Source organism: Acinonyx jubatus, chromosome X (genome assembly GCF_027475565.1).
Source record: "Acinonyx jubatus isolate Ajub_Pintada_27869175 chromosome X, VMU_Ajub_asm_v1.0, whole genome shotgun sequence".
Lineage (NCBI taxonomy): Eukaryota > Metazoa > Chordata > Mammalia > Carnivora > Felidae > Acinonyx > Acinonyx jubatus.
In genome coordinates, this window is record NC_069389.1 from 84,665,969 (window position 1) to 84,691,637 (window position 25,669).

The window sequence follows — 25,669 nt, forward strand, 5'->3', positions numbered from 1 at the left end:
CTCAAGCCTTAGAGGCCTTGCACTTTCACTTTGCTGCTTAGCTATTAGCAGTTTCAAGTCATATGTCACATGAAAGCCAGATGGAGCATTCTAAAGAAAAAAAACTCATGCAATAACACTAAACCCTACTCACAACCAGGTGGCCAATTATTTATTGACTAATTTCAGAGGCACCATGGTTACCTGATATGGTGGTCTTAGGAATACTACTTGATTTATTACTAGCCTAGGAAACTGGAGGTTACTTTCCCTTCAATTCAGGGCCTCTAGTGGGTATGGACTAGAGTCTCATCAAGATTTCTTTAAAATTCTAAGGATAGCTTAGGACCTCAGGAAACCACAAAGAACATCAGAGGAAATATGCTATTTATATAGTATGAAGAGAATTAATAGTCAAAGTCAAGGAAAAACACAATCACTATGCCTATGTCACGATTCCTTGGTATAATCAAAGCTAATTTAAAAGTATTAATTTAGGTAGAGGTAAAGAAAAATTAAAACAACCCATGTTTTTTTTCTTGGTTTGGCCTATACCTTGTTTGGCTCCCCTGGATTATATGAAGAAAACATAGGAATTTTTCGGATCTCTTCCTCTGACAAACGATTTCTCTGGATCTCATCTTCTGGGACAAATTCTATTGGCTGCGTCAGCTTCTTAGGCCCAGTCCAACACTGCTCAGGTGAATTATCAAAAACTTTTGCCACATGGAGACTGGGACCTTTACCCTGTGCTGCCTGTTTTCCCTTGTCCTGGAGTAATGACGGGTTCTCAGCTGTGCCACTATCTCCCACTGATGTAGCTGAGACCAGTGAGTGGGAAGCAAAGGGTTCACCTCTCATAAGTTGGAACTCTTCAAGACGTTTTTTCATTATCATCTCTTGGTAAAAACTTTCCAGGTTGTTCATGGGATCACCTTTGTTCTTCTTTTGGGGTTCATCTAGATCAAGACAAAGAGATAGGGAAGTTCTACAAAGCCTACCAATAAAACTTTTGACAAATAAATAAAAATTAAATCTTGGATTTCAGATATAGAAACTCTGTTGGGGTAAGTGATTACAACCTTTGACAAATGACAGTAGTATATAGTTGGTTTAATGCAATGTATCTCAAGCAAGGGTGGAACTATGGTGAGGCAAGTGAGGTCCCTCGGGTGCAAAATCTAAGGAGGTGCTCACTCTGAGTCATGCAAGTACACGCACCTAACTGATAAGGACATTAAAAATGTAACCGGTGTGGCATTATCCCACTCCACAGAATAATTCCTTAGTATCATCTACAATGGAGTTCATATTCAAGTGGCTCTGATTCTCTCAAAGTTATCTTTTTACACTTGGCCGTTCAATGCAGAATCTAAACCAGGCTTTGGCTGTTATAGCTCTTAAGTCTGTTCTATTTTAAAACAGTGCCCCTTCATTTACACCCCTCCAACTCATTTTTTCCACATCCCATTGAATTATTGGAGGAACCACATCATTTGTCCAGAGAAAAAATGAAATTTGACTTATTGTTCCTCATGTTATTGTTTCACTTGTTCCTTAATCCCCTCTATTTCTTACAAACTGGCAGTTAAATCTAGAGCTACGCTAAGACAATAGTCATTGGCCACACAAATCTATTTAAATTAATGTTTTAAATGTCAGCTCCCCAGTTAACTAGTCACATTTCAAATGCTTGAGAGACATATGTAGCTAGTGGATACCATGAAGGGCAGAATAGATAGAAACCATTTACATCATTGTGGAACACTGCATTAAGATAGTGCTGACCTAGAGATGTGATTAGATTTACGCTCAATATTTTAGGCAACGATCCTCCACAGATAGATGTATACTTCCTATTATGTCATGTCATAGGGCACATGTTTGGTGGTCCCACTTTAATGTTGCTAAAGTTGATCAGCAGATTCAGACAGTGTTAGTCTGATCCCTCCACTGTGAAGTCTTCCCATTCACCTAATGGGATTTGCATCTATGGATGACCATTGCCTAGATCTATTAATTTATTAAGAGTTGCAAAATGGAACTCCCCTAATTATATTATTTATTTTGTGTTTATTAATTCTATTATTTCTGTTGTATTTATTATCTGGAATCCTATAATGAACTTACCGTCAATTATTTGGTTTTCCCATATACAGTTTATACAGGAAAGGCAGGACAAATGCTTGATTTTTTTCCCAGTATTTACCAACTATGAGAGTAATGAGTTGGTACCTTAGAAATGTCCAATGGTAACCAATGATTATTTTTAGTATAATCGTGAGACCATTTTCGTATGTTTGATTGTGTTTCAATTAAATGTAGTCTTTATTCTTTTTGGTGGTCAAATTATCTCACTTGGGACCAGTAAGTCCCTTCAAATCGGCTCCTGTGTTGCTTTCCATTTTTTTGGCACAGCAAGGTGTTACAAATTCATTTTGAATATTCCCTGACTCAAACCTAGATTATCTCTCCAAGGACCCTGGGTCCTTTTAATGGGGAATAGTATTTAGAAACCACAATGTGTTGTCAGGTGTGTTCACAGATGTTGAGTTGTTGCTTCTAGGCCTTTTCGCTGGACAACGCTAGGAAATTCTTTTAAAAGAAAAATAAATCACGAGCTCATACTGGTACGTCCACTTTAAATGTAATATTCAAGGTTTTTACTCAAACTTCTTGGTTTTTATAGAATTTTAAAATGTCAATAACAATACTAATACAACTATCAATAATAAAACCACTGAATACAGTTTTAGGAATGAATACATGTACAAATGTTGTGTTAAAGTCACTTTACATAACTGCTTTCTCTGTATGGTTATGCTACCAACTTTATTTATAGTTAGGTTCATTTGCTTCAAGTTATTTATGAACTTTCAGAATTGATTTTTTCTCTTTTTTATTAGTTTTTTAAATTATGCAGAACACTATATGAGTCTAAAGTGAAAACTGTGTAATACATACAGTACCTTCACAGAAGTCTCAACTCTATCTCTGTTCCCTTCATCCCATTCCTTTCGTTTTCCATAAATAATAATTTTTATTAGGTTTGGACATTATGATTCCATTGTTTCTTTTTTAAATGTTTATTTATTTATATTTTTGAGAGAGAGAGTGAGAGAACACGCATGCGACTTGGGGAGGGGCAGAGAGAGAGGGAGAGAGAGAATCCCAAGCGGGCTCTGTAGTGTCAGCACAGAGCCCTATGTGGGGCTTGGTCTCCTGAACCATGAGATCATGACCCAAGCCAAAATCAAGAGTCGGACACTCAGATGCTCAACCAACTGAGTCTCCAGGAGCTAGGTTTCTTTTTTGTTTTTGTTTTGGAAAATATAAGCAAATAGGTGCACACACACAACACATATATATGTGTATAATTCATTAGTTACACCCCTCTTCTACATACAAGGTAACTTACTATAAACGTTGTTCTACAACTTTCTTTTTTGCACTTAGCAATATATCCTGGAAATAACTATATTAATGTGTAGAGCTCTTCTCCTTCCTCTTGATAACTGCACAGTACTCTGTGTGGATGTACTAGTTTATTCAACTACTCCTCTACTGATGCACATTAGTGTTGTATCCAGGCTTTTTTGCTTATATGAATAATGTCCTGACAAACAGCCTTGTGCATACAGGATTTCGTATTTTTCCAGTATATCTTTGAAATAGATTATAAGAGGTGGCATTGCTGAGACAAAGGGTAAATGTGTATGTACTTTTTCCATATATTGCTAAATTCCACTCTGTAGGAGTTGTACTATTCTGCCTTTCCACCAGCAGGGTATAAGAATATTTAGAAAAGGATTTCTTAAGATGCCAAAAGCACTAACCATTAAAGAAAATATTAGCAAACTCAACTATATTACAATTTAAAACTTTTGTTCATTAAAAAAATCATAAAGAGAGAAAAGTCATAGAATGGGACGAGATGTTTGCTGCACAAATAACTGGTAAATAACCATTAAGGAAAGGGGCAGGTGATTGAAAAAAAATGCCTCACAAAAGAGGAGACATACATGACTGACAAATATATGCAAAAATGCTCAACGATATTAGAATTCAGAGAAATGTTAATTAAGAAGGTAATGGGATACTAATAGAAAACTGCCATGTTGGCAAAAAATTAGAAAGAATACCAATATCACAGGTCAGTGAAATTGTAGAGCAAATAGAAACCTCCTACATTGCTGGTAGGAATGTGCACCCATAGGGCAAATCGCTATAACATTATCTACCAATGTTAAATATATGCTCATAATATGACAATTTCCATGCTTACATATATACCCTAGAAAAATTTAGATATATGTGTACCAGGATACAATAGTAATAATGTTTAGATCAGTGCTATTTATAATAGCTTTAAACTGGCAAAAATGTAAATGTCCATCTAAGAATCAATTATAAAATTGTAGTCAGTTTATATTATGAAATAATACATCCTAATGAAAGTGAAGAAATTTCAGCTACATATGACCAAGTGGATAAATATTCTAATGTATACATTCAGAAATATATATTTAGTGACTATTATGATTCAGGTAGGTTCTTGGGGTATATCTATATAAAATAAAGATCCCTATCTTTATGGAGCTCAGTGAATTATATAGAATGTTAGAAGGTTATGAGTGCTGTGAAAAAAATACAGCAGCATAATGGGTGACTGGAAGTGCTAGGGGGTGGTAGTAGTGGTAGTTGCAATTTTAATGTTGGTCTTGGTAAGTCTCATTGAAAAAGTGACATTTGAGAGATATGATTTAAAGAAAGTATGGGAAACTATCATGCTGATATTAGAATAAGGGCTCCAAAGTGAGGAACATGTCTCAAAAAAATGATAAAGTCTGAAATCATACAAACTATTTATCTGACCACAATGGAATCAGATTAGACATCCACTGCTGGAAGAAATCTGAGAAAACAAATATTTAGAAATTAAACAGCACAATTCTAAATACCTCATAGGTCAAAGAACTTACAAAGGAAATTTTAAAAATATTTTGAACTAAATGAAAACACCATAATCTAAATTTATCGATGCAGCTAAAACAATGCTGAGAGAGAAATCTGTAGCTTTAAACACCTATATCAGAAAAGAAGAATGTTTTCAAACCTATAATCTGAGCTTCCAAACTTAGGAAACTAGAAAAAGAGCAAACTAAACACAAAGCAAGGAAAAAGAAGAAAATAATAAAGATCAGGGTATAAATTAGTGTTAATAGAAAACAACAACAACAACAACAAAAAGAAAATCAATGAAACCAAAAGCTGATTCTTTGAAAAGTTTAACAAAATGGCAAACCCTTAGCTAGACCAACCAAGAAAATAAAAGACAGAAATTACTAACATCAAGAATTAAAGATGAGGCATAATTACTGACCCTATAGAAATGGAAACGAGTATAAGGGAATATTATAAATAACTTTAGGCCAACAAATTAGAAAGCTTAAATGAATGGACAAACTCATAGAAAGATGCAAATTAACAAGCAGACACAAAAATAAAGAGAATAGCTGAATAAACTCATAATAAGTAAATTGGTTGAATTAGTAATCAACAATCTGCTCACAAAGAAAAGTCCACGTCAAGATGTCTTCATTTAATGTCTACCAAATATTTAAAGAAATAATACCAATCACACACAAACACTCTCAGAAAACAGAGCAGGGAATCTTTTCCAACTTATTCTATGATGTCAGTACTATACTGAAACCAAAGCTAAACAAAAACTTCACAAGCAAAGAAAACCACAGATAAATATCCCTCACAGACACAAAAATCCATAACAAAATATTAGCAAGCCTAATCCAGCAACATATAGAAATGATTATATACACATAAGTAGAATTTGTCCCAGAAATGAAAGATAGGTTTAGCATCTAAAAAAAAGCAATGAATACATCCTATTAATAGATATAAACATTGGGGCGCCTTGGGTGGCTCAGTCGGTTAAGCGGCTGATGTTGGCTCAGGTCATGATTTCGCGGTCTGTGAGTTTGAGCCCCACGTTGGGCTCTGTGCTGACAGCTCAGAGCCTGGAGCCTGTTTCGGATTCTGTGTCTCCCTCTCTCTGACCCTCCCCCGTTCATGCTCTGTCTCTCTCTGTCTCAAAAATAAATAAACGTTAAAAAAAATAGATATAAACATTAAATCACATGATCACTATAGTAGGTGCAGAAAAAGCATTAAACAATCCATTCGTGATTTAAAAAAAAACCCTCAATTATGTATGAATAACAAGGGTACATCCTCAGCCTGCATATGATAGGCTGAATGACACCTCAAAAAAGTCCACATCCTAATTCCTGGATTCTATGAAAACGTTACATGGCAAAGGAGATTCTACGGATGTGAATAAGTTACAGATCTTGAGTTAGGAGAGTAGCCTGGATTACGCAGGTGGGCCCAATATAATCACAAGGGTCCTTATAAAGAATGAGGCAGGAGGGTCACAGACAGAGGAGTAGATGTAGTAATGGAAGTAGAATTTGAAGTAATGTGAGAAAAGAGCCATGAGCCAAGGAATTACACGTAGGTCTAAAAGCTGGAAAAGGCTCCCCTAGAGAACTCCAGAAGGAAGGCAGCCCTATGGACAACTTGATTTTACAACTTCTGACCTCTAGAACTGTATATAAGAAGTAGTTGCTTTAAGCCACTAAGTTTACATAGTTATAGCACCCACAAGAAAGTAATGTATTACAATGCTACAGATCATGTACAAAGATCATGTACAAAGAACCTAAAGATAAAATTATAGTTAATGGTTAAAAACTAAATGTTTCCCTCCCAACACTGGGAGCAAGGCAAGGATGCTTGCTCTCACCACTTCCATTCAACACTGTACTGAAGGTTCTAGACAGTGTAAGGAGGCAAAAACAAAAACAAAAAGACATCTAGATTGGAAAGAAAGAAGTAAAACTGCCTTATGCATAGGTAACATAATTGTCCATGCAGAAAATTCCAAGGTATCCACAATAAAACTACTAGAATTAATAAAAGAATATCACAAGATCAAGAATGCAAGATAGATACTCAATAATCAACTGTTTTTCTATTAGATACATGTATGTAACAATCAGAAAATGAAATAATTTTCAGAATTGTTTTCTGTTCACAAGAACATAAAAATGAAAAAAATATCTATGAACTAATAGACTTGACAGATATATTTAGAACTCTGCATCCCAAAGCAACGGAATATACTTTCTTCTTGAGTGCACATGGAACATTCTCCAAGATAGATCACATACTGGGTCACAAAACAGCCCTTCATAAGTATACAAGAATTGAGATCATACCATGCATACTTTAGGAACACAATGCTATGAAGCTTGAAATCAACCACAGGAAAAAGTCTGGAAAACCTCCAAAAGCATGGAGGTTAAAGAACACCTTACTAAAGAATGAACGGGTCAACCAGGCAATTACAGAAGAAATTTAAAAATATATGGAAACAAATGAAAATGAAAAGAACATTCCAAACACTTTGGGATGCAGCAAAGGCAGTCCTGAGAGGAAAATACATTGCAATCCAGGCCTATCCCCTGAAACAAGAAAAATCCCAAATACAAAATCTAACAGCACACTTAAAGGAACTAGAAGCAGAACAGCAAAGACACCCCAAACCCAGGAGAAGAAGAGAAATAATAAAGATCAGAGCAGAAATAAACAGTATAGAATCTAAAAAAACTGGAGAGCAGATTGATGAAACCAAGAGTTGGTTTTTTGAAAAAATAAACAAAATTGATAAACCTCTAGCCAGGCTTCTCAAAAAGAAAAGGGAAATGACCCAAATAGATAAAATCATGAATGAAAATGGAATTATTACAACCAATCTCTCAGAAATACAAGCAATTATCAGGGAATACTATGAAAAATTATATGCCAACAAACTGGACAACCTGGAAGAAATGGACAAATTCCTAAACATCCACATACTCCCAAAACTCAAACAGGAAGAAATAGAAAGCATGAACAGACCCATAACCAGTGAAGAAATTGAATCAGTTATCAAAAATCTCCCAACAAATAAGAGTCCAGGACTAGGTGGCTTCCCAGGGGAATTCTACCAGACATTTAAAGCAGCAATAATACCTATCCTTCTCAAGCTATTCCAAAAAATAGAAAGGGAAGGAAAACTTCCAGACTCATTCTATGAAGCCAGCATTACTTTGATTCCTAAACCAGACAGAGACCCAGTAAAAAAAGAGACTACAGGCCAATATCCCTGATGAATATGAATGCAAAAATTCTCAATAAGACACTAGCAAATCGAATTCAACAGCTTATAAAAAGAATTATTTACCATGATCAAGTGGGATTCATTCCTGGGATGCAGGGCTGGTTCAACATTTGCAAATCAATCAATGTGATACATCACATTAATAAAAGAAAAGAACCATATGATCCTGTCAATCGATGCAGAAAAAGCATTTGACAAAATTCAGCATCCTTCTTTAATAAAAACCCTCGAGAAAGTACTTAAACATCATAAAAGCCATTTATGAAATGCCCACAGCTAATATCATCCTCAATGGGGAAAAACTGAGAGCTTTCCCCCTGAGATCAGGAACACGACAGGGATGTCCACTCTCACCTCTGTTGTTTAACATAGTGTTGGAAGTGCTAGCATCAGCAATCAGACAAAAAAAGGAAATCCAAGGCATCAAAATGGGCAAAGATGAAGTTAAGCTTTCACTTTTTGCAGATGACATGATATTATACATGGAAAATCCGACAGACTCCACCAAAAGTCTGCTAGAACTGATACATGAATTCAGCAAAGTCGCAGGATACAAAATCAATGTACAGAAATCAGTTGCATTCTTATTCACTAATAATGAAGCAACAGAAAGACAAATAAAGAAGCTGATCCCATTCACAATTGCACCAAGAAGCATAAAATACCTAAGAATAAATCTAACCGAAGATGTAAAAGATCCATATGCTGAAAATGATAGAAAACTCACGGAGGAAATTGAAGAAGATATAAAGAAATGGAAAAACATTCTGTGCTCATGGGTTGGAAGAATAAATATTGTTAAAATGTCAATACTACCCAAAGCTATCTACACATTCAATGCAATCCCAATCAAAATTGCACCAGCGTTCTTCTCAAAGCTAGAACAAGTAATCCTAAAATTTGTATGGAACCACAAAAGGCCCTGAATAGCCAAAGTAATTTTGAAGAAGACCAAAGCAGGAAGCATCACAATCCCAGACTTTAGCCTCTACTACAAAGCTGTCATCATCAAGACAGCATGGTATTGGCACAAAAACAGACACAAAGACCAATGGAATAGAATAGAAACCCCAGAATTAGACCCACAAACGTATGGGCAACTAATCTTTGACAAAGCAGGAAAGAATATCCAATGGAAAAAAGTCTCTTTAACAAATAGTGCTGGGAGAACTGGACAGCAACATGCAGAAGGATGAAACTAGACCATTTTCTTACACCATTCACAAGAATAAACTCAAAATGGATAAAGGACCTGAATGTGAGACAGGAAACCATCAAAACCCTAGAGGAGAAAGCAGGAAAAGACCTCTCTGACCTCAGCTGCAGCAATTTCTTAATTGACACATTCCCAAGGGCAAGGGAATTAAAAGCAAAAATGAACTATTGGGACCTCATGAAGATAAAAAGCTTCTGCACAGCACAGGAAACAATCAACAAAACTAAAAGGCAACCAACGGAATGGGAAAAGATATTTGCAAATGACATATTGGACAAAGGGCTAGTATCCAAAATCTATAAAGAGCTTACCAAACTCCACACCCAAAAAACAAATAATCCAGTGAAGAAATGGGCAGAAAACATGAATAGACACTTCTCTAAAGAAGACATCCAGATGGCCAACAGACACATGAAAAGATGCTCAACGTTGCTCCTCATCAGGGAAATACAAATCAAAACCACACTCAGATATCACCTCACGCCAGTCAGAGTGGCTAAAATGAACAAATCAGGAGACTATAGATGCTGGAGAGGATGTGGAGAAACGGGAACCCTCTTGCACTGTTGGTGGGAATGCAAACTGGTGCAGCCGCTCTGGAAAACAGTGTGGAGGTTCCTCAAAAAAGTAAAAATAGACCTACCCTATGACCCAGCAATAGCACTGCTAGGAATTTACCCAAGGGATACAGGAGTGCTGATGCATAGGGCACTTGTACCCCAATGTTTATAGCAGCACTCTCAACAATAGTCAAATTATGGAAAGAGCCTAAATGTCCATCAACTGACGAATGGATAAAGAAATTGTGGTTTATATACACAATGCAGTACTACGTGGCAATGAGAAAGAATGAAATATGTCCTTTTGTAGCAACGTGGATGGAACTGGAGAGTGTTATGTTAAGTGAAATAAGTCATAGAGAGAAAGACAGATACCATATGTTTTCACTCTTATGTGGATCCTGAGAAAATTAACAGAAGTCTATGGGGGAGGGGAAGAAAAAAAAAGAAGTTAGAGAGGGAGAGAGTCAAGGCATAAGAGACTCTTAAAAACTGAGAACAAACTGAGGGTGGATGGGGGGTGGGAAGGAGGGGAGGGTGGGTGATGGGTATTGAGGAGGGCACCTTTTGGGATGAGCACTGGGTGTTGTATGGAAACCAATTTGACAATACATTTCATATTAAAAAAATTTAAAAAAAGAACTAATACAAATATTTGTAAACTTAAAACTGTAAAACATTGCTGAAATAAATTATAGAAGAGCTAAACAAAGGAAGAGACATTACATGCTGATGGATTAGATTAATATTATTAAAATGGCCACTTTTCCCAAAACTGAATTACAGACTTGACACAATCCTTATCAAATATCAGCAGCTTTTTTTTATAGAAAACTTGACAAGCTGCTTCTAAAATTTACATGGAAATACAAAGGACCTAAAATAACCAAAGCAATTTTGAAAAACAGGAACAAAGTTGGAGGAGTTACACTAACTGATTTCAAAACTTACTATAAAGGTAAAGATATTCAGAGTATAAGGATAGGCATATACATCAATGGAACCAAAACAAGTGCCCTAAATAAACTCTTACATTTATAGCCAACTGATTTTCCACAAAGGTGCTAAGACAATTCAATGGGAGAAATAATAGTCTTTACAATAAATAGTGCTGGGACAATTGGATATGCATATGTAAAAATAGGAACATAGAACATTTATCTCACATATAAAAATTAACTCAAACTGGATAATGGTTCTAATTTTAAGAGCTAAAACAATATATATTCTAGAAGAAAACATAGAATAATATCTCTCTGACCTTGGGTTAAGCGAAGATTTCTTAGATATGATACCAAAAAGTCCAAATCATAAAGGAACAAATTGATACACCTCATTAAAATTAAACCTCATTAAAATTAAAAACTTTGGTGCTTCAAAAGACACCATTAAGAAAATAAAAAGACAAGCTACCGACTGGAAGAAAATATTTGCAAATCATATAACTTATAAAGTTACTTGTATTCAGAATACATAACGAACGCTTACCACTCAATAGTACAAAAAAAACAAAGGCACCCCATCAAAAAATGGGTAAAAGACTTGAACAGACACTTCACCAAAGACATAGGAATGGCTAATAAACACATGAAAAATATTCATGATTATTTATTACAGAAATTCAAAGTAAAACCACATGGAGATATTAGTATTAGTACATACTCGCTAGTATGGCTGTGAAAAAATAAAAGGAAAAACAAGTAAGAACATCACTGATGAGAAAGTAAAATGATGCAACCATATTGGAAAACAGTTTGGCAGTTCCTCAAACAGTTATACACAGAGTTATCATATGACCTAGAAATTCCATTCACTCAAGAGAAGTGAAAACATATCCACACAAAAACCTGGACATGAATGTTCATAGTATTAATCATAGTAGCCAAAAAGTGGAGCCACCCAAATGCTATCAAGTGGTGAAAGGATAAAAAAAATGTGGTATAACCACACAATGGAAGACTATTTAGTAATAAAAAGGAATGAATTCCTGATACAGGCTACAACATGAACAAACTTCGAAAACACGTTATCTGAAAGAAGCCAAATTCCAAAATCACATATTATTAAGATTCCATTTAAATGAAACACATAGATACAACAAATTTATAGAGACAGAAGGCTTGGGGTAGGCATGGGGGTGATTTACTGCAAATACACTCAAGGTAATTTTGCAGTGACAGAAATGTCTTAAAATTGGATTGTACTGATAATTGCATAATTCAATAAATTTGCTAAAAATCACCTGACTGAACACTTACAATAGGTGAATTTTATCACATGTAAATTACATACCTCCATAAAGTTGTTTAAAAATTAAGAAAAAACACTAGTCTCACAAAATGTTAAAAAATAGGTAAAATATATTAAAAGACATTAAAGAATAATTAAATGAATGGAAAAATATACCATATTCACACTTGAAGTTCTGAAGATTCATAGGGCAAGTATGTTAACTCTCCTCAATTCATTTAAATACTTGATAGCATCTCGGGGTGCCTGGGTGGCTCAGTCGGTTAAGCATCCGACTTCGGCTCAGGGCATGCTCTCATGGTTTGTGAGTTTGAGCCCCACATCAGGCTCTGTGCTGACAGCTCAGAGCCTGGAGCCTCCTTCGGATTCTGGGTCTCCCTCTCTCGCTGCCCCTCCCCCACTCGTGCTGTCTCTTGCTCTCTCTCTCTCTCATAAATAAGCTTTGAAAAAATTTAAGGGGCACCTGGGTGGCTCAGTCAGTTGAGTGTCCGACTTCGGCTCAGGTCATGATCTCATGGTTGGTGGGTTTGAGCCCCGCATGGGACTCTGTGCTGACAGCTTGCTCAGAGCCTGCAGCCTGCTTCGGATTCTGTGTCTGCTTCTCTCTGCCCTTCCCCCGCTCGTACTCTGTTTCTGCCTCTCAAAATAAGTAAATACTAAAAAAAATTTAAGTTAAATTTTTTTTAATAAAAATAAAAAAGATACTCAACGGAATCTCAATCAAAATCACGTAAGAATATGTGTGTATGTGCATCTGTGTGTGTGTGTGTGTGTGTGTGTGTGTAACTTGACAAGCTGATTCTAAAATTTCCATGGAAAGCAAAGTATCAAACACTTTTAAAGAAGAACAGGTGGAAGGAATTGTTCTATTGTACCATATAGCAAAACATTAAAAATCAAAACTGTGATACTGATTCTGATATACTGATAGCCAAAAAGACCAAAGGAACAAAAGAGAGAACCCATAAAAACATCCATGCATACATGACCACCTGATATATAACAGAGCTAGTAATACAACAACAGTGCAGGGACATTTTCAATATATAGTGTTGGGATAGAGGGTTATTTATATGGTAAAAGAAAAAAAATCCTGAAATCCTACTTCATATCATATACGGAAATGAATTCCAGCCAGATCAGACTTAAATGTGAAAGGCAAAAACATAAAGCTTTTAGAATAAAGAACAATATCTTCCTGAACTCATGTAGGGAAGGATTTATTAACCAAGCACAAAAATCAGCAGGTACAAAGAAAAATTAGTAGAGTTTATTACATAAAAATGAAGAACTTTTATTCATCAAAAGACACCATAAAGGCAGCAAAATGATAAGCCACAAAATGGGAACAGGCATTTTCAACATATAAATGACAAAAAGCAACTATCCACAATAGTAAAGAACTTGTACAAATTTATAAGAAATGCATGTAAGATTACAGATGAAGTTTGGAGACAGAATATTCAGGACATATAACCACAACACTTTCCAAGCTCCCTCTTCTCTGTAGTAGTACTGAAGGTAAGTAGTGATCACTGAGATTTGTCCTATCTCAGGGCTTTGGGGCTGAGCTATTGCTTTGATACATGCCTAAAATGACCTCTGAACCAAGACTGCATCTGGACACAGATATAAACAGATGATATTCAGGTAGGAAATAGACAATTCCACATTTGCTAAATGGGCAAAGGAACTGAATAGCCATTTCACAAAGGAGGCTATCCAAATGGTCAACAATGTGTGAGAGGGTTTCCAACCTCATTAGACATCAAGAGAAGGAAGTTAAAACCACAATGAAACAAACAAAATAATATGGACCTGGACTCCTGAAAAATATCAATGCCTGAAAAACAGACACACACACACACACACACACACACACACACACACACACGAACTGTTCTAAAGCAAATTAAATGCAATGTGTGATCCATGATTATATCCTGGATTTAAAATTAAGAACTCTAATTGAAAACTGTAAATTAGATAATATCAGGGTAACAATGCTAAATATCTTAAGAGTGATCATAATACTGTGATTATATAGGAGAATGTCTATATTCTTACAAGATACATAATGAAGTATTTAAGAGTATAACCTCTTGGGGTGCCAGGGTGGCTGAGTTGGTTAAGCTGCCAACTTCGGCTCAGGTCATGGTTAACGGTTCATGAGTTTGAGCCTAGCATCAGGCTCTATACTGACAGTTCAGAGCCTGGAGCCTGCTTTGGATTCTGTGTCTCCCTTGCTCTCTGCCTGCCCCTGCTCATGCCCTCTCTCTCAAAAATAATAAATAAACATTAAAAAAAAGAGTAAAACCGCTTAATGTTTGAAATTTACTTTCAAATTGTTTAGCAATATACAAACCACACACACATATTCTCATGTAGAAGAAGACAGAGGTATAGCAAATGTGGAAAAATGCCATAGTTGGTAAATGTACATGAAGGGTATGGGTGTACTATTCTTTTGATTTTTCTCCATGTTTGAAATTTTTCAAAATAAAAGGTTGAGAAAAATAAGACCGTACTAAACACTATAAAAAAGAAGTAATATAAATGAATGTAAATTATTAAGAAAGGGCAAAAACAATATAATGAAATACAAGTAAATGCCCATCAGATTGGAGTCTGACAATACACAGTGTGGACAAAGATATGAAACAACCTGAACCTTCTTCACACGTGTTTGGTGGCCTTTTGTCTTGGGACAATCCCTTCACAAAGAGTTAACATCTATAAAGTTGAACATGTATGAATTCTTCACCCCTCAATTCCACTCCTAGGTATATATCCTGAGAAACCCCTGCACATGTGTCCCAGGACACCTGTACCAAAAGGGTCACAATAGCAGAACTGATACTTATAGCCCCCAGATGGACACAACCCACATGACCAACTATAGTAAAATGGATAAACAAAGTTTGGTATGTCCACATAAAGGAATACTATACTGCAATGAAAGTGAATGAACTATGGTTATGCATTGTAATATGGATGAATCTCACAAATATAGCATTAGGTAGAAAAGGAAGACCCAACAGAATACATACAATTCATTGATATAATGCCTAAAAACAAGCAAAGCTAACCACTGTCTAGTGATATATGTATGGGTGGTAAAATATATAAAGCAAAGAAATTATTATCACAAGTCAGGACAGTAATTATATCTGGTAGGCAGGGGGATGTGATTTCTGAAGAGCATACAAAGACTTCTGGAGTACTGGCAACCTTTTATTTCTTGACTTGACTGAATGTACGTGTTAAGTACTCTTTGGCATGACCCATTTCATTATTAAAAATATATTTTTAAGAAACGTGAGTGAGGGGCGCCTGGATGGCTCAGTCAGTTGAGTGACGACTTCGGCTCAGGTCATGACCTTGTAGTCTGTGAGTTCGAACCCCGCGTCGGGCTCTGTGCTGAAGGCTCAGAGCCTGGAGCCTGCCTTGGATTCTGTGTCTCCCTCTCTCTGCCCCTTCCCCACTCATGCTCTGTCTCTCTGTCTCTCAAAAAGGAATAAACGTTAAAAAAAAATTTTTTTTTTAAAAGAAACGTGAGTGAGAGGTAAAGAAGCAAAAATAACTGAGTGTACTAGACTGAACAGTATCCCTCCTCCCCACCCTCTGTCAAATTCATGTCCACCCAGAACCTCAAAATGTAACCTTATTTGGAAATAGAGTATTTGCAGACACAATTAGTTAAGATGAGGTCATACTGGATTAGAGTGGACCCTAAATCCAATGACTGGTGTCTTTTTAAGAAGGTCATGTAGAGACACAGAGACACAGACACACATGTCATGTAATGATAGAAACAGGGATTGGAGTGATGTCTCTACAAGCCAAGGATTGCCAGCACCCACTAGAAGCAAGGAGACAGGCATGGAAAAGATTCTTCCTCAGAGTCTCCAGAGGAAACAACCTTGTCAACATCTTGATTTGAACTAGCCTCCAGAACTGTGAGAGAGGAATTTCTGTTGTTTTAAGTCAACCAGTGACTTAATAGTTAATACAGATTTTGTACTGGAAAATAGGGTGCTGCTGTAACAAATACCTAAAAATGTGGAATTAGCTTTGCAATTGGGTAATGGGTAGAGGCTGGAAGAATTTTTGAGTTGCTTGACAGTAAAAGGTTGGTTACCTTGAAGAGACTGGGGGTAGAAATATGGGTATAAAGAGCAGTTCGGGTGAGTGCTCAGAAGTAAAGATGAAGTAAAGCTTCTATCATCTTAGAGAACACATATATCATCATGAATAGAATGTTGCTAGAGAGATATGAACATCAGGAAATGTGCTTCTGGTGAGGCATTAGAAGGAAATGATGAACATGTTATCGGATGCTGGAAGGAAGGTGATCTTTGTGATAAAGTGGCAGAAACTTGGCTGAATTGAGTTCTTCTGTTGGGTGGGAAATATAACTTATAAGTGATGAACTTGGATATTTAGCTGAGGAGATTTCCAAGCAAAGTGTGGAAGATGCAGCCTGATTTCTCTTTGATGTTTACAATGAGAAAAAAGAGACAGATTAAGGAAGGATCTGTTAAAAAAGAAACCAGCACTTCATGATTTAGAGAATTCTCAGTCTATCTAAACAGTGTGCTCTGGAAACAGGGCCAATGGTGTGACTGGACAAACTTTCACTGAAGAGATTAGGTGTCAGCAGAAGCCAGGGGTGGAGGAAGGGCTATCCAGAAAGGATCTGTGGAAAACCCTTATAACTGATGGTGTGCATCTCTTGACATACATGAGACCAACATGGTTTTGGAGAATTTTATACCAGCAGAAACAGTAACAGCCTCGTGTGAATGTGACAAAGACAGGACAAAATGAAGAATGACTACAAAGGCAAAGCCAAAGAGGCAAAAGCCAGTGAGGGTGGGCCTGCAGCTACCCTGGTAGGCTGAGAAGGTGGGGCTATCCCAGAGGACCCAGAGAATAAGACCCTCCCTGGGGCCAGAGGACAGAGTGTTAAGTCCAGAGCATTACTCTCGGTTCTGAGACGTAACAGAATTTGCCCTTCTGGGCTGTTAACTTGCTTTAGACCAGTAACCCCTTTATTTCTTCCTTTCTGACCTTTCAGAATGGGGATGCCTATCCGACGCCTGTTTCCCAATAGTATTTTGGAAGCAGATAATCTGTCCAGCTTCACAGAGAATTTTGCCTCAGGGTGGAACATACGCAGAGCCTTAATGACACCTGATTTTCATTATTTAGATAGTGACACTTGAGACTTTTTGAGTTGATATTTAGATGAGATTTGGGACTTAGACTTGCTGGTTGAACAGGTGAAGACTTTTGTGGATGTTATAATGGGGTGCATGTATTTTGCATGTGAGACACATATGAATTTTTAAGTTTATTTATTCCTTGAGAGAGACAGTGAGCACGGGGGAGGGGCAGAGAGAGGAGGTGAGAGAGAATCCCAAACAAGCTCTGCCCTGGTAGTGTGGAGTCTGATGTGGGGCTCGAACCCATGAACTGTGAGATCATGACCTGAGCCGAAACCAAGAGTTGGATGCTTAACTGACTGAGCCACCCAAGCACCCTGAGACGGATATGAATTTTTGGAGGTCAGATGGCCGAATGTACTAGATTGAATAGCGTACTCTCAAAATTCATGTCCATCCAGATCTGGCCTCAGACACGACTTTATTTGGAAATAGGGTCCTTGCAGATGTCAGTAGTTAAGATGACATTACACTGAATTTAGGTGAGCCCTAAATCAAATGACCAATGTGCTTATAAGGCCATGTGAAAGCACAGAGACAGAGACACACACAAGACTGTCATGTGATGATGGAGGCACAGATTGAAATGATGCATCTATAACACCAAGGAATGCTGGCAACTGCCAGCACCTAGAGGATACAAGGAAGGATCCTCTTCTAGGGCCTTCAGAAAGAGCATGGCCTGCCAACATCTTGATTTCAGACTTCTCGCTGCTATGAAAAGATAAATTTCTGTTGTTCTAAACCACTAGCATTGTGGTAATGGGTTACAGCAGTCCTAGAAAAATAATACAGTGATTGTAGAAAATTCTTCCAGGAAATCATGTTGTAGAGAGGAAGAAAAACTATTGGCATACACAATATGAATGAATCTCAAAAACATATGCTGAGTTGAGGAAGCCTTACACAAAAAATACATAGTATATCGTTTCAGATATCTGCAGTTCTACAACAGGAAAAACTAATCAATAGTGGAAACAACCAAGACACTAGTTGCCTCTGGGGAATTACTGAGAAGTACAACAGAACTTTCTGGAGTGGTGGTGATCTTCTATGTATTAGGCTACACACATGCAGTGGTATGCTAGAGATGGTCCAATGATTATACGCCTGTCTTCCAGACTCCATGTTCAGCAAGAACACTTTGGTAACGTGAAATTTGCCATGGTGCGAGTATATAAACCATGGAAACTGGCAAATGATACAAATCAGCATCCTTTAATTTTCTGGAGAGCTGGCTGTTAAACATTTACCAACACATCACTACAAAGAAATGTAGACACTGGTGAAAAGTTAGCAAATGAACACTTAAAATTTGTACATTTCACTGCATGCAAATTTTACATCAAAATAAAACATTTAAATATTTAATTCTAGCTAACAGTATGCATACTGAAGTATTTATGGGGATATATATTTACACTGGCAATTTATTTTATTTAATTTTTTTAATGTTTATTTATTTTTGAGAGAGAGAGAGACAGAGCACGAGCAGGGGAGGAGCAGAGAGAGGGAGACACAAAATCTGAAACAGGCTCCAGGTTCTGAGCTCGACACAGGGCTCGAACTCACAAACCATGAGATCATGACCTGAGCCGAAGACGGACACTCAACTGACTGAGCCACCCAGGCGCCCTGGCAACTTATTTTAAATACATCAACAAAGTAAGATAGATTGATAGATGAATAGAGGGAGAGGTATGTGATAAAATACTAATGGCAGAGTCTAGTTGGTGATATAATGGGTGTTTGTGATAAAATTCTTTCAACATTTCTGTGTGTTTGAAAATTTTCATTAAAGACTGGAAAACATCATTTCATTTCCTCTATGGATATCAAAAAATGTTAACATATGTACTTAAGTCTATAATTTTTATTCAATTTTGCTATTTCACTTTTTAAACCAATTACTACTTTTTTTTGAGAGACAGTGTAAGCGCATGTGCGCATGAACAGGAAGGGGCAGTGGGAGAGAGAATCTTTTTTTAATGTTTATTTTTGAGAGAGAGAGAGAAACAGAGCATGAGTAGGGGAGGGGCAGAGAGAGAGGGAGACACAGAATCTGAAGTAGTCTCCAGGCTCTAAGCTCTCAGCACAGAGCCCAATGCAGGGCTCGACCTCTCAAGCCATGAAATCATGACCTGAGCCGAAGTAGGACACTTAATCGTCTGAGCCACCCAGGCTCCCCCAAGAAAGAGAATCTTAAGCACACTCTATGCCCAGTGCAGAGTCTGAAATGGGGCTCAACACGGGGCTCGATATCACAAGTGTGAGATCATGACCGGAGCCGAAATCAAGAGTCCCACACTTAACCAACTGAACCGCCCAGGTGCCCCCAAACCAATTGCTACTTATTATGTTTATAGCAAAGGGAGAGAATCTAAACATACTATTTGCTCAAATAGCTAAACAAATGAAAGGTATTTTTTGTTTTTATCATGTTTTTAAAGGTAGTTCATGGTAGGAGAAGGTACACTGTGGAAACTGGCAAACAGTACAAAGCACGTTCAAACCCTGAAAGGAAAGAAGCAATACTGGGGAAACTGACTGAGGTCCTTGGAGAGATAAGAGGGCTAGGATCAAGCACAAAGGTGTAAAGATTAACTTCAGGCAGGAAAAACGTACCTACCACTGAGTTGAGATGGAAGAAAATAAGGGTCAGGATGCAGATGTTAACAGAGTCAGGCAGAAAGTAGATGAAGGCTCTTGTCGATGACAATGTTTCCTTTGAAATGGAAAGACTATCTGCTAAAAATAATGAAACACGGGGACGGAAAAGAGTAATGAAGATCTAAAATAGTATATATAAGGAATGAAATGGAGAGCTGACCAGGGACTAGGAGACACATTGCTGAACAAGGAAGAAGGCTCTAGACAAGACCAGACATGAGGAAACCGTAGAGGCATTAATCAGCAAAACTGTATGTCTGTTCTCTAGTAGTGCTCAAAAACTATCATGCAGAAATAAAGAAAGCTATTAGTTGGATTGATTCAGGGGTGATGTTTGGCTGGATGGGTATAACACACAGACCAGGAAACAAAAAGAATGTTTCATTGGCAAGAACATGAGTAAATAATGGATGATGGAGTCTAAGTAAGATGTGCAAGGAAGAGGATACAGGAAGGGGATGACAGACTGTGAGAAAATTAAAAGGTCAAGGAACTAGAGATTTCAACAGGGTTGAAGAAATGGTATAATGGGTGTTAAGAGAGTTGCAAGGGCCAAAATATGAGAAAAAGGTTGTGGTCAGAGTGATATAGTAGGATTTAAGATTTCAGAGGAAGAGTGATATAGTAGGATTTAAGATTTCAGAGGAAGGTTATTTCTAGAGATAATAAATGTTGTTCTCCCACTGATTTAAGGTTAGAAAATAGGATATGCATTACTCCCCCCAAAATGGTTATCTCATAATATAGCAAAATCACACTTAATAAACAAAAAATCTTTTCAAATCACATATACAGAAGCTATGATCAAGAGCACAGACAGTCATGTAAGAACAGACCTAGATTTAAGTCCTAGCATGGCCACATAATGATTGACCTTGAGAAAGTCACTTATCTCTTCAGAAGCTCAATTTCATTATCTGTAAAATGGGTATAATACTGTCACTATCTTGTAGGGCTACTGTAAAGGTTAAATGAGTTAACATACAAAATGCTTAGCACAAAAACTGGCACAAATAAGCCCTCAAAAATTATCAGCTATTAGGAATCCTGTTTCCATGTAAGAAGAAGTAAGCACATTTCACCCTGCCTCTCCCACTAAACACAGTTATAAAAACTGGAGAGAATGCATGGAGCATTTGAAGACTGCAAAAAGCACACAGTCACAGGTGGAACAGGTGAGAATTTGAAATAACAAAGAACCCATGCCCAGACACAGCATAATCAGATTTCTGAAAAGTAAACAGAAAGAGTAAAAAAAGAGTAGAATAATAAAGAAAGAGAGTTTTAAAACCCGTGTATTTATAGTCCATTGATTTTCTACAAAACTACAAAGATAATTTAATTGGGAAAGCATAGTCTTTTCAACTAAAGGTGCAGGATAATTGGATATCCATACACAAATAAATTAATGTAACCCTAACCTTACATCATATGTGTAATTCAGGAATTGATTCAAAATGGTTCATAGACCTAAATGTATGAGCTAAAACTATAAGTCCTCCAGAAGAATACACTTGAGAAAATCTTTGCAACTTTGGATTAGAAAGAAATCTTAGTTATAGGCCAAAAGTGCAAGTCATGAAAAAAAAATAAGTTGGACTTTGCCAAAATCACAAACTTTCAAGCTTCAGAAGATACTATTAAGAGAGGGGTCATCAGTGGAAATGGTAGAGTCAGGAAGTCTTGAAATTCTCTCTTCCATAAAAACAATGAGAACACTGGCAAAAACTGTCAGAATCAACTTCTCCAGGACTCTGGAAATTAACCAAAGGCCTGCAGCAATCTGGGGAATATTTATTCAATAAAAATAGCTAAATCTCAGTAAGAATAATACATTTTGTAACATTTTAACTTGCCCTTTTCTCATCCGTTTCTCCCAGGCCTGTGGTAACCTTGAAAACCAACAACCTGAAATCACAGTGAAAACCAGCAGCCTGACAGCTACTGGAGAGGGAAGAATGGGGCTGGGGCTCCTTCAAAGCACCATTGTCAGAGAACTGTTATTACATGGCCTTTCTAGTGGCTCCCTGGAAGATTCCCCAAGCAAAGCTCTCCTTGATGTGACTCAAAGTTCACCACCCAGTACTAAGAGCCTTTTCTCCCAGAACTTTTGTCAAAAATAATCAGAGGCAGGGGCGCCTGGGTGGCTCAGTTAAGCATCTGACTCTTGATTTCAGCTTAGGTCATGACCTCATGGTTCATGAGACTGAGCCCTGCATTAGGCTCTGTGTTGTCAGCTTTTAGAGCCTGCTTGGGATTCCCTCTCTCCCTCTCTCTCTGCCCCTTCCCTCCCTCACACACTCTCTCTCAAAAGAAAATAAACTTAAAAAAAAATAATAGTCCGAGGCAGTTGGTGAATTTTTCCCCTGCCTGAGGTGGTGGAGCTGGGATAAATAATAGGTTGACAAACAGCTCAGAAGCAAATCTTGGGAGATGAAATGTCCTTAGAGGGCACTGAAAAGCTCCAACATTCTTCTAGGAATCTAAAAGGCCACACGTGTGCACAGGCCTGTCCACATGGCCAGAGCTGTGTGCATGCTCAGGAAAGACTGAAAAAAAACAACCCTAAGCTCTTACCTCTGACTAATCTCAACTCTGCACAAATAGGAAGTGAGGGCTAAGATGGAACTGTAAACTGCTTGGCTGACTGTGGAAGATGTTCTCAGCTTGTATACAAATCCCTCAGTACTAGGAAATCCCTCAGTACTAGGAAAAGTACTCATTCTAGGCATAATTAAAAACACTGTGTTAAGTTAAAGAAGGTTACATATTATATGGTTCCATTTATATGAAATGAGAGAATAGGCAAATCCACAGAGAGACAATAGATTAGTTGCTATCTGGGCTGGGAGAGGAAAAAGGTATTGAGAACAATTTGTGGGGTGATGGAAATGTTCTAAAACTACATTGTGATGATGGTTGACCAACTCTGTAAACTCACTACAAATCACTGAATTGTACATTTAAAATGAGTGAGCTTAATGCTATGTAAATGATAACACAATAAAAAAGTGGAAAAAAACAACAACCCAACTACATCCTATAGGAAACTCTTTGTTTAAAAATTATGATGGGGCGCCTGGGTGGCTCAGTTGGTTAAGTATCTGACTTTGGCTCAGGACATGATCTCACAGTTTGTGAGTTTGAGCCCCGCATTGGGGCTCTGTGCTGACAGCTTGGAGCCTGGAGTCTGCTTCGGATCCTGTGTCCCTCTCTCTCTTCCCCCATTCTGCTCACACTCTGTCTCTCTCTTTCAAAAATAAATAAATATTAAAAAATTAAAAAAAACTATGAAACACACTTTCAAATATAGTAATATAGATAGGATAAAAGTAAAATGGAGAGAAAGTAATTCTAGAATGTTGGAGTAAGGACCTTGAAAAATCTGCTCTTCCATAAAAGCAAAATTTGTCAAAAAATTAAACTTTTAGTAAGTCTGGAAATTAAATACAAGACAGACATATAGGGTCACGTGGGTGGCTCAGTCAGTTAAGTGTCTGACTCTTGACTTCAGCTCAGGTCATGATCTCATGGTTCGTGGGTTTCAAGCCCTGCATCAGGCTCTACGCTGACAGTGTGGAGCCTGCTTAGGAATCTCTCTCTGCCCCTCCCCCACTTGCGCGCACGCTCACGCTCTCTCTTGTGCGTGCGCACTCTCTCTCTCTCTCAAAATAAATAAATAAACTTAAAACAAAAACAACAGACATATAGACCAGTGGAACAGAATAGAAAGCCCAGAAATAAACCCTCACGTATATGGTCAACTGATCTTTGGCTAGAGTGGCAGAAATACACGATGGGGAAAGGATTGTCTCCTTAACAAATGATGCTAGAAAACTGAATCTCCAGAATGAAATGGAAAAAGAATGAAATAGAACTCTTATTTTATATCATTCACAAAAATCAGTTAAAAATGGATTAAAGACTTAAAAGTAAGACCCGAAACTCTAAAACTCCTAGAAGAAAACAGAGAAAAATCCTCTTAACACTGGTATTAGCAATGAGTTCTTAAATATAATTCCAAAAGTGTAGGCAACAAAAGCAAAAACAGGTAAGTGGAGCTATAAAACTAAAAAGCTTCTACATAGCAAAAGACACAAGAGAGTGAAAAGGCAACCTACAGAATGGCAGAAAATATTTCTAAACCATATATCTAATAAGGGGTTAATATCCAAAACATATAGGGAACTCCTACAACTCAATGGCATAAAAACAAAACCTATGAAACTAATATAACACTGTATATACTGGAATTCAAATTTTAGAAAATAATTTAAGGGTCGCCTGGGTGGTTCAGTCTGTTAAACATCTGACTCTTGGCTTTGGCTCACCTCAGGTCATGATCTCATGGTTCATGAGCTCAAGCCCCATTTTGGTCTCTGTCCTGTCAGTGCAGAGCCTGCTTGGGATTCTCTCTCTCCCTCTCTCTCTGCCCCTCCCCTGCTCTGTCTCTCTCAAAAATAAATAAAACTTAAAAAACACTTTTAAAAATAATTTAAAAATTAAAAAAAAAACTGATAAAAAATGTGCAAAGTATTTGAATAGGCATTTCTCCAAAGAAGATATATAGATAACCAACAGGTATATGTAAAGGTGTTCAATAGCACTAATCATCAGGGAAATGTAAATCAAATCCACAATGAGATATCACCTCACAACTGTTAGGATGTCTAGTGTCAAAAAAACCAAAATATAACAAGTGTTGGTGAGGATCTGGAAAAACTGGAACCTTTGTACACTTTTGGTGGGAATGTAAAATGATGTAAGTGCTACAGAGAACAGAATGGAGTTTCTGCAAAAGATCAAAACAGAAATGCCGTATTATAAAGCAAGCCTACTTCTGAGTATTTATTCAAAAGAACTGAAATCAGAATCTGCAAGAGATATCTGCACTTACATATTCATTGCAGCACCATTCATGATAGCCAAGATGTGGAAACAACCTAAATGTCCATCAATTTATGAATAAAGAAAATGTGGCATATATATACAATGGAATATTATTCAGCCTTAAAAAAGAAGAAAATCCTGCCATGTGACAACATAGATGAACCTCAAAGACATTATGTTAAGTGAAATAAGCCAGTCACAAAGGACAAATATTGCATGAAACAACTTACATAAGGTATATAAGATAATCAAACACATAGAAGCAGAGAGTATAATGGTGGTTCCCAGGGGCTAGGAGAGGGGGAAAATGAGGAGCTATTATTTAAAGGTTATAAAGTTGTAGCCATGCAAAATGACTAAGTTCCAGAGACCTTTTGCACAACACTGTGCCTATAGTTAACAACACTGCATTGTACACTCAAAAATTCGTTTAAGTGGGTAGATTTAATGTTAAGTGTTCTTATCATAAATAAGAAAGAAAAACAGGGAATGAGATGTCCATAAGTTGCTTTGAAAAGTTAAGACATACCCCTGGGACTCTAGAAGGTAACAAACATGTGCTGGGTTATGTCTATGCCCAGGAAAGTTAGAGCCTAAGAAGTCACTAATCTCTCACCTCTGGCTGACCTTA

General features: G+C 37.2%; 1 protein-coding gene across 6 annotated transcripts in view; it reads right to left on the bottom strand.

Moving 5' to 3' along the window:
- The window catches only part of RBM41 (RNA binding motif protein 41), a 63,316-nt gene that overhangs the window by 23,803 nt on the left and 13,844 nt on the right, over nt 1-25,669 (bottom strand). For all 6 annotated transcript variants that reach the window (XM_015083067.3, XM_053201512.1, XM_027054976.2 and 3 more), the window contains one exon: nt 535-938. In XM_015083067.3, the coding sequence (XP_014938553.2) occupies nt 535-938 (404 nt within the window). The remainder of the gene's footprint in view (nt 1-534; nt 939-25,669) is intronic.